Source organism: Triticum aestivum, chromosome 3D (genome assembly GCF_018294505.1).
Source record: "Triticum aestivum cultivar Chinese Spring chromosome 3D, IWGSC CS RefSeq v2.1, whole genome shotgun sequence".
In the NCBI taxonomy this organism is placed as follows: Eukaryota; Viridiplantae; Streptophyta; class Magnoliopsida; order Poales; family Poaceae; genus Triticum; species Triticum aestivum.
Window position 1 is genome coordinate 598,362,107 of NC_057802.1, and position 10,196 is coordinate 598,372,302.

At 46.0% G+C, this 10,196-nt stretch overlaps 1 protein-coding gene across 1 annotated transcript; it reads right to left on the reverse strand.

Moving 5' to 3' along the window:
- Nucleotides 1–1,484: 1,484 nt before the first annotated feature.
- Nucleotides 1,485–4,653, reverse strand: LOC123080819 (polyubiquitin-like). Its single transcript, XM_044503774.1, has 2 exons — nucleotides 4,570–4,653; nucleotides 1,485–2,510 (listed from the first exon to the last, which is right to left on the reverse strand). Exon 2 carries the CDS (start codon nucleotides 2,498–2,500, stop codon nucleotides 1,826–1,828), a length of 675 nt encoding a protein of 224 aa, XP_044359709.1. The 5' UTR covers nucleotides 2,501–2,510; nucleotides 4,570–4,653; the 3' UTR covers nucleotides 1,485–1,825.
- Between the last annotated feature and the right edge of the window lie 5,543 nt (nucleotides 4,654–10,196).

Here is a 10,196-nt window from a genome sequence, read left to right on the forward strand (position 1 = left end):
CAAAGTTGACCAAAATAGTATTTATCCCCAGACCCTACCTATCCCTCTAAAAACCGGCGTCGTTCCACTTGCCTAGGCCACCCCATGGCCCTCTAGCCTCTCCTCCTCCTATAAATACCCTGTCGTCGTCCCCCGAAACGCCAAACCACCTTCAAACCCTAGACGCTACCCCCCAAATCCCCAATGCCACGCCACCCACCCACCATGGTCTGCAATAAAGGTGACTATGCTCCCAATGCTCCATGGTGGCTGAAGTGGGCCTATTCGTTTTTTCACGAATACGCAAAGCTTGTGTATTATTTCATTGATAGAAGAAGTTAGAACAAGTACAAGGCGAGATACAACACATGACATGGACGCAAGAGGCGTGAACATGGTACCTGAAGCAGAGAGACATGGGATGCTCGACCCAAACAAGAAAAGAAACACAGCTAAACCCGCCAACCTAAGAAGTAGCTCAGACCAACAACACGACGACCAATATCTTTAGATCTAGCCATGAGGATACCGCGAGCAACCAAGACAACGCCTTCAGGAAGGAGTATGACGCCGAGACACCGTTGTCGTCCGATCGGGAAAACCGGACCTAGGGTTTCCCCTAGTGCTCGAAAAGGGGCCCAGGAAACGGCCGTGACAACGCCTCCAAGAAGGAGACGACCACCGCGGGGTGTCATCGCTGCCAGCATAGAATGCAGGGACTTCTCTCTGGCCAGAGTCCGAGCAGTCCCAAGCCGTTGGAGCATGAGTCAGATATGAGGAAGTCGGGCATAGGTCGGAACCACGCTCGCCGACAAAGAGGCAACGGGCGCTGCTGGAAGCGCGAGCAACAGAGCGGCTAAGGGACAGACGAGGCACGAAGGTGGATGGGTGGGCGGTGAGGAATTGGACGATGGCCGGAGGCCCGCATCCGGAGGGTAGCGCAGATCTGGGTCAACGGGGCCGGAGCAACAAGGATGTCGGCGAGCCGTAAAGGGGGGGTGCAGCTCCCGTAGTGCACCGCAATCGAGGATGCATCGAGATGGACGACCACCAAGGACACCAGCAGGATGGGGGAGCGGAGGAAAGAGCGCAGCTTCCAGGCCACGCCGAGTCCGGAGCCACCCCGGTCGGCCATGGACACTGGACCACATGGCCACCGGAAAGAAGACACCCCTGTCGGGGTGTGGGGGGATGGTGGAGGACGGTGCGCGCACAGCCAGGTCGCGACAAGCGCACTGCAAGAGGCAGCCGCGCCCGCGGGGAGGGGGGTGGGGGGGGGGGGGTATCGCTGGGCTTATTCAGTCAAAGCCTCCTTCTCATCCTCCACCACTCCCCGTCGCGGTCCTCCCGCTGCCGTCCTCCTCCTCCAATGGCAAGGACGAGGATAACTTGATTCCAGCTCAATGTGGCATTCATGTGGTTCTTCAACTTTTGACTGTGATGTCATAGATGATCGAAAACATGGAGACAAATATTTGGGTATGCAGAAGGGAAATAAATAAATGAGAAAAGAAAGGAAGCTATTTGTCGGTCAAACTGCATACAGACTGTATTCTCAATCAACTAATGACAATACAGATCCAGGGACTCTTAATAGTAGTTCGGCATGATAGATGGATAAACAGACTCAACACACTAACAAACTCTAACAAACTGCTAAATGATACTGCTAGTACGTAGTTTTGCTGATAACACTCCACACTTCTACTGTGAAGGAACAATACCGGAGGATATATATATATACTACCGTACAATACTAGAATGATAGTTTACTGATAAACGCACCACTACTGGAAGGAAGGCTCCTGCAGAATAAAACTAGTTGTTGAATGGCAGGCCATCCAGCTCAGCAACCACAAAGACGGAGCACCAGATCAACGGTAGACTCGCTCTGAATCTTGTAGTCCGCCAGGGTGCGGCCATCCTCCAGCTGCCTGCCAGCAAAGATGATGCGCTGCTGTATAGGGGGATAGCCATCCTTCTCGTAGATCTTCACCTTGACACTGTTGATGGTGTCCGAGCTCCTGACGTCAAGGTCGAGGGTCCTCCCATCCAGGGTCCTGACAAAGAGGTGCATCATCCTACTTTCTCCTGGCCTACACGGGCGGAGGACAAGGAGGAGGGTGGACTCCTTCCAGATGTTGTGGTCAGCCAAGGTGCGGTTGTCGTCCTCCAGCTGTTTGCTGGCGAAGATGAGGCACTGCTGGCCCTTGGGAAAGCCCTCCATGTCCTGGATCTTGGACTTCACGTTGCCGATAGTGTCTAGGCTGTCGACCTCGAGGGCGATGGTCCTGCCTGACAGCGTCTCCGTCACGAAGATTTGCATCTTTTCCTGGAGGTCAATCGTAGAGTCGTGCTCGATGCCATAATCGGCCAACGTACGGTTGTCTTCTAGCTGCAACCCATCAAAGACGAGGTGGTACTGCTGCTGGATCTTTGCCTTGATGGTGTATAGGGTGTCTGATGAGTGGACCTTGAGGCGGATTGTCCTGCCGGTGGGGTTCTTGACAAAGATATGCATTCCGGATGAGCTACATACACAAACATCAACAATTGTTAGACAATATATTTAGGCTGTAGAAAGAGCCCATTATTGAAACAGTAGAAGCAAGAAGAGAAATCTACTGCATAAATACTTTGTTTATACAGAAAAAGGTGCCGCACTAAGCCTAGCTTGCAAAGTTAAGTCTTGAGCAGTCATTAATAATATACATGCACGGTTCACTCAGTTCTGTAAATTGAAGAGACTAGTTAGGTGCCCGTTAATTAGTTGCTAAGAATAAAACAAAACATATGGTATTATCAATCAAGTGATACTTCTATTTGGTGAACATGCCTGTCAAGTGCAGTTTTTCACAGGGTAGCAACAAACGTTGCCGTTTTTCTCTACTTTCCCTAATCACATCAGTATATATACTCGCCAAATTGTATTATACCCTGCGTAAACTTAGTGATACACTAAAGGAGAATATTGCTGCTGTTTTTTGCTAAATATAAATTTCTAGTTTCAGTTTATATCAGTAGCAATATATAACTTAAAGAACAACAATCTATGTGTGAGCTTATGAATTTTAGTAGGGAGGAAACATTCACTGAAACAGCTCTGAATTTCAGTACCAGGGAAAGATTTACAAAGACAGCTGATGAAAGGTAAATCGTGCATAATCACGTGGATAAGAGAAATGAATGCACAAAAGTGATTTAAGGCACCAGCTTAAGAGCTATCCGAGTCATGGGGGTCAGGATAGGAACAGTAGAACCAAATAGATACTGAGAGCATGACAGGACAATTCATGACCAAGAAATTTGCGGACACTTGAAGAGGTTCCCAATCCAGACGAAGGTGGCCTGTTATGGAACTGATAACCCAACCGGAAGAGCTTACATGGGCTGGATGGTCATGATTCATGAATGATATTTGCCATGAGAGCATGGCGTCTCCACAGAACCTTTGACAACATGAACACAGGTTTACTGGAGGCAGCAGGCTGACCAGGGAGCCCACGTGGACGTCAGCCTAGCAGCAATTGGTACTGGAATTTTTTTTTTCATGTTAGTCAAGGCACTATAGGGTTGTGGCATGCTGGGTTGAGGGGAGGGGTAGAATTGGTATCGACAGTGTCAGGCGAATGCCAAATCAGCCAACAAGACTCACCGTCATAGAAGCTTAACTAGCTAGAGCACCCTTCAGAGTTACTACCCTACAAGGCATCAATCTTAACCAAAAACCAGAATATGCATCCTTACTAACTAAAATTAACAGCATGCAGATGCCTAAGTCCAGCCTTTATTTACAAAAAAAAAACAGTAACGTTTGCAACAGGTAACAAGAGAGATGTAGTCACAACACATGTAACGATTTTGGACTATCTTTGCTGTTTATCTTCTTATTAACTTATTATTGTTTCATTTATTATTTATGTATATAAACAAAAAATAAATTATTTGATTCCATGGCGAGGACATACATATAACGAGAACTCGATCAGGTGTATCTGACATGATATATACTCCATCGATTTGTAGATAAAGAATTTCATGATGAACAATTATAATCCTGTGATCTAGCAGAAGATGATGAGGTTAGCAACAAATTCCATGAGGCCAGGCAACCCTCTAATGTAATATTCCTAGTTACCTGACACTGACAGAAGGCTCTACAGAGGGCTAGAATTCACCCAATCCATATTGACTGGATGGGGAAAAATCATGAAAAGATAGCCACGCTTCATCGATCATACAGTTGTGCCGCAACCACAATAGCAACAGAAGACGATTAATTGTTACCAGGAACACAGGGCACCGCAAGCAAAGCAGCAGAGCTGTTTTTGAGGAAACACGGGCAGGGGGGTCGAGACATCGCAGCAAACCGTAGGGCGCAAGAGCAGGGGAGCGGCGGATGCATCTCGATAGCCTACACCAGAGCAGCAGGGCCCTCAAGAAGACCGTCTCTCTCGTCATCGGGCTCGGAGCTAGGTCGGGCCGGTAGGGTTTTGGCGTCGGGCCGGGTTGCTCGGGGAAGGATGAGGATTCGAAATTCCACGGCGCAGACGAAGAAGATGAAAGGGAGATGAGCGGGTTAGGGCTTACCGAGAGGAGAGGAAGAAGATCTTCGCTCGAGTGGGCGGGCGGCGGCGGGTGGCGGCGGGTGGAAGGAGAGCGGTCGAAGCGAGAGAGGGTTTTCTTATTTATTTATATATATAGGAAAAAGAAAAGGAGAGGAGAGGTTTTTTTTAGGGGAAGAGAGGAGAGGTTTTCTTTTGTGGGGAAAGGAAACCAACTGCAAATAGAGTAATTGCCATCCATATTTTTCCTTTTTTGTCCCTTGTCAAGGGTGTTGCCAAGAAATCTGGCAACCTTGTTGAGGCGGATTATCCGCACCCAAAGTGCAAAGCTGGACTGCACCGATTTTAGAATTTTGTCGTGCCTCGGAAGGGAACATCTGCTCGGTGAAGCCACTCGGGTCGGAATTTTGTCGTGGATGGACACGAAACATCTACTCAAGCAAAGTCACTCGGAATTTCGCTGCGTCTCAATGCGAAACATATGCTCAAGTGAAGTCACTCGGAAATTCATCGTGCCTAAACACAGAATATCTACTGCTCAAGTGAAGTCACTTGGAATTTTTCATCGTGCCCAAACACGGAATATCTACTCGAGTGAAGTCACTCGGAATTTCATCGTCCCTGAACATGGAATATCTGCTCGAGTGAAGTCACTCGGGATTTCATCGTGCCTGGACACGAAATATTTGCTCGAGCCAAGTCGCTCTAAATTTTATCATGCCAAAACACGGAATATATGCTCGAGTGAAGTCACTTGGAATTCCATCGTGACTGAACACGGAACATCTCCTCGAATGAAATACAAAATATAGGAGGTTCAAATTATTCTTCTTCTTGGTCACTGGGAGTCTGATCAGTGCAGCCAGTGGGTGTAGTCCCCGAGCCTCTGTCAGACTGTATAAGTCTGCCAAAGGTTCAAGTTCTTCTTGGCCACTCAAAGTCCGATCAGTGTACCTAGTGGGTGTAGCCCCGAGCCTCTAACAGACTGTGTGAGTTGGGCAATGCCTGTTAGGCGAAGAGAACATAGTAAAATTTGCTACTACATCTCACCAACTGCTTGCGATGTCGAGTGAACATTAATATGCATGTTTAATTCATCTTAAATTGCTTTGATGCAGCCCCCTAGGTGATTTCTCAAGGAGATCAGAGATGATGTAACCCGGATATGACCTTAGACAGATCATGTTAGCGCGGTGGGTGCCATAACTTCACGGTGGATATTCAAACAAAAGTTGGACCTCACCCGTTGGTCCCATAGGTTGAAGCTTGGTACTCTGAGGGATCACGCCGGGCTGTGGTGATGTGGTCTGAGTTGTGAAGCGACGACACGACGAAGCGGAGTCCTCGAAGGAATCGACCGCGGAGAACACAGAGTCGGTGATGGCCAAGTCGACGTCGGTCGTGTTGCAGCCGGAGTCGGCTGACTGTTTGAAGTCGACGTAGCGACGAGGCCGGTATAGCGAGGTTGCTGTGTGATAAGATCGGTGCGGCGAAGCCGGATTCCGCGGAGCGACGAAGTCAGCACGTTGAGTGACGAGGTCGTACGCCAGAGTGAGAGGTCGTACGCAGAGTGATCATGTGATCTGTGTACACAAAAGTAAGTACAATCCAAAGTAATAATTTATTTAAATAAAATACGTGCTAAAATAATTGGAGTAGGCAGCACCCGTAGTGTTTGAGGAGCAAGTTGGGTTGGAACCAGCAGGAACCCGGGCTCCACAGACAAGCCAAACACTAGTAAAAAACAGGACTTTGGTTCGGGCATGGCAAGCTCATTAGTCCCAGTTCAGTCAAGAACCGGGACCCATCGGGGCATTCGTCCCGGTTCGTGAGCCCAGGGGGCCGGCTGGGGCCTCGTGGGCATTGGTCCCGGTTCGTATGGACCCATTTGTCCCGGTTCGAGGCACGAATCGGGACCAATGGGCCTCGCTCCTGGCCCACAACCATTGATCCCGGTTCTTGGCTTGAACCGGGACAGAAGGCTGGGCTTTCGTCCCGGTTCCAGCCACGAACCGGGACAAATGAGTTGCCTATATATACCCCATCGCCACGGCAGAGCACTTCACAGTCCTCTGTTTTTTCTGGCCGGCGAGGGGAGGGCATTTGGGTGCTCTAGCTCACCTCCTATGCACATGAGGTGTTCGACGAAATGTCTGAGCCACACTAGTTAATCTTTCTCCTTTATCTAGGAGGTGGTTGAACCGGAAATTCCAATCGACCCTATTGTCGAGAGGTTAAGTTTAGTTGAAGAAGAAAACAATTACTTGAAGAAAAAATAAAAAAAATTGAGGAGGAGAAGATGATATTGGAGTTGCATGTTGCGGATGTCGTCGATGATCACAAGATCAAGATGGATGCAATACGGTTGAAGATTAGAAAGATTAGAAAATATGCCATTCATACCGAGGCTTGGTATCATTATGCAGTTGGATCAATTGTTACCTTGGTTGCGATTATGATCGCATTTGTTGTTGCATTGAAATGTTTTACATAATTTTAGTGTATGGTTTAATTAGATGCTCTGGAGAGCTATATGTTGTTCAATAAGAACTATGTATGTACATTGGTAAAAATGTGATGATGAACTTCTATTAATTTGTCCGTTTTGTACACGAAGTGCATCCAGTTTTTGCCGTAACCCTCTCTACTTTCTTGCACATGCTATGTGGGTCAAATGATGATACCATGCCAACTTTCAACCTTTTCAGAGTTCATTTGAAATACTTTTCAATTTCAAGGTCTTATAACTCAAAATAATCAATAAATACATGAAAAATAACAAATGAAGTCAGAAATGGTTGAAAATTGATGATGTGGCTTTAAATGGTGCGTTTTGAGCACAGAAAAACTATGGAGTTCAAATAAGTTCAAAAAAAAGAAATTCCTTTGTAACAGACGAGTTTCCGTATAAACCATGATACTTCGAAAGAGATTGTCCGTTTTGTACACGAAGTGCATCCAGTTTTTGCCGTAACCCTCTCTACTTTCTTGCACATGCTATGAGGGTCAAATGATGATACCATGCCAACTTTCAACCTTTTCAGAGTTCATTTGAAATGCTTTTCAATTTCAGGGTCTTATACCTCAAAATAATTAGTAAATGCATGAAAATAAAATAAAGTCAGAAAGGGTTGAAAATGGATGATGTGACTTTGAATGGTGCATTTTGAGCACAGAAAAACTATGGAGTTCGAATAAGTTCAAAAAAAAAGAAATCCCTTTGTAACAGACGAGTTTCCGTATGAAACCGTAATACTTCGAAAGAGATTGTCCGTTTTGTACATGAAGTGCATCCAGTTTTTGCCGTAACCCTCTCTACTTTCTTGCACATGTTATGTGGGTCAAATGATGATACCATGCCAACTTTCAACCTTTTCAGAGTTCATTTGAAATGATTTTCAATTTCAGGGTCTTATAGCTCAAAATAATCAATAAATGCATGAAAAATAAGGAATAATTAAGTAGAAACAAAATAAAATAAAATAAATAAGTAGAAACAAAATAAAATAAATTAAAATTTAATAAAATAAATAAGTAGAAATAAAATAAATTAATTAAAATTTAATAAAATAAATAAGTATAAACAAAATAAAATAAAATAAACTTTAATAAAATAAATAAGTAGAAACAAAATAAAATAAATAAGTAGAAACAAAATAAAACAAATTAAAATTTAATAAAATAAATAAGTAGAAACAAAATAAAAAAAACTTTAATAAAATAAATAAGTAGAAACAAAATAAATTTTAATAAAGTAAAATAAATAAACTTTAATAAAATAAATAAAAATAGCAACAGTAAGTTTTTTGTTGTAAGTAGAAACAAAATAACATAAATAAAACAGCCAAAAAATAAAAAAAGTGCCACCCACTAGGCCACGATGGCCTGAATACGACTAGAAACCCAACTATGGGCCAGGATTCAGGCCCGCAGGAGGCCCAGTTGGCCCACAAGCACATCGTGACAAATTAGGCCCGCAAGCCTGCAGTTGAGAGGAGTTCGAGAGGGTTAGCGCAGAAGCGCTTATAAACCACTCTCGAGCTCTCTCAGCTAGCGAGGTGGGACTAAAGTTTTGGCCGCGAAGCGGGCAGCACAGGGCCTTTGGTCCCGGTTGGTGCCACCAACCGGAACTAAAGGGGTGCATTGGTACCGGTTCGTGGCACCAACCGGGACCAACGCCCCCCCCTTTAGTCCCAGTTGGTGCCACGAACCGGGACCAAAGGCCGCCGCTTCCCGCCCTTTGGGCTGCCGAAAACTGACCTTTGGTCGTGGTTGGTGGCACCAAACCGGGACTAAAGGTGGCATTGGTCCCGGTTGTTGCCACGAACCGAAACCAATGCTCTGGGTATATAAGCTGGACTTGTGAAAATTTCACAATTTCATCGTCAATTCGTGCCCGACGCCCCAGCATTGCTCCTCGTCGTCGTCGCCGTCATCGCCCCTGCCTCCGACACCATCGCCGCGCCGCGCGCCCCTGCCTCCGACGCCGTCGCCGCGCCGCCCTGCCTCTGACGCCGTCGCCGCGCCGCCCCCTGCCCCGCGCCGGAGCCCCTTCCCGCGCCCCCCCCCCCCCCCGCGCGCCGGCGCCCTCGCCTCCCCCGCCGTCGCCATCGCCAGATGCCCCCGCTGTGAGCCGTCGCGCCGGTCCGGCTCTGTTTTTTATTTTGTATTAGATTAATTTTTTTCATATATATAAAATGTATATTTATATGTATGTGGCTATATGTAAGTTTAGAGCATGTTTTCATTAGATTAATTTCTTATTAGATTTATTAGATTAATTTTTTTGTTCAGAGCATGTTTTTGTTCATATATGTATTTTTTTGTTCATATGTGTATTAATGTTTTTGTTGCATATATGTAATTTTTTTCAATGTATATATGTATGTGGTAGCTATATATGCATGATGAGGGGGGTGGGGGTCGATATACCCCCTCCCCGATAATTTCAACATGAGGGGAGATCGATATACCCCCTCCCCGATAACATTTTTTAGAAATTTTTTATATATCTAGCTAGGAAGAAAGGAAGAAGGAAGAATAAGAAGAGGAAGAAGAGGAAAAAAAAGAGGAGAAGAAGAAGGAATAAATGAGAAGAAGAAAAAATAGACTCTACTTCCTCTTCTTAATTTTTATCGAGAACTCCGTTCCAAAATAACTTCGACATGATGGGCGATCGATATATATACCCCCTCTCGACCGTGATAACTTATACCACCGGAGCACCCCCCGGCCCTCTCGCTCGACCAAAACTCTCGAGGACACTCAAACCCTAGAAAAAACGATGTCGGTCTCCTACCCCCTCCCGCCGCGCCCCTACCCGACAAACTCTCTCGAGGCCACCCAAATTTACCAAGTTAAAAGAGCGTTGTCGTCGAGGCCACCCCATACCCTTGAAGCGTTGTCGAGGCCACCCCAAACCCTTGAAGCGTTGCCGAGGCCACCCCAAACCCTAGAGAAGCAGCGTTGAGGCCACTAATATGATTCCTTATTGTGATTAATTAGCTAGCTAGTTCTACGTTTGCCACTAATATATCCATCTGTCATGTTTGATAATAACTGCCATGTTGTAAATATTTGCAGAAACTATGGACCCCCGAGACGAAGCAACAGAAGCGGTGTTGGGGACATAATCGCACACGGAAGTGATGC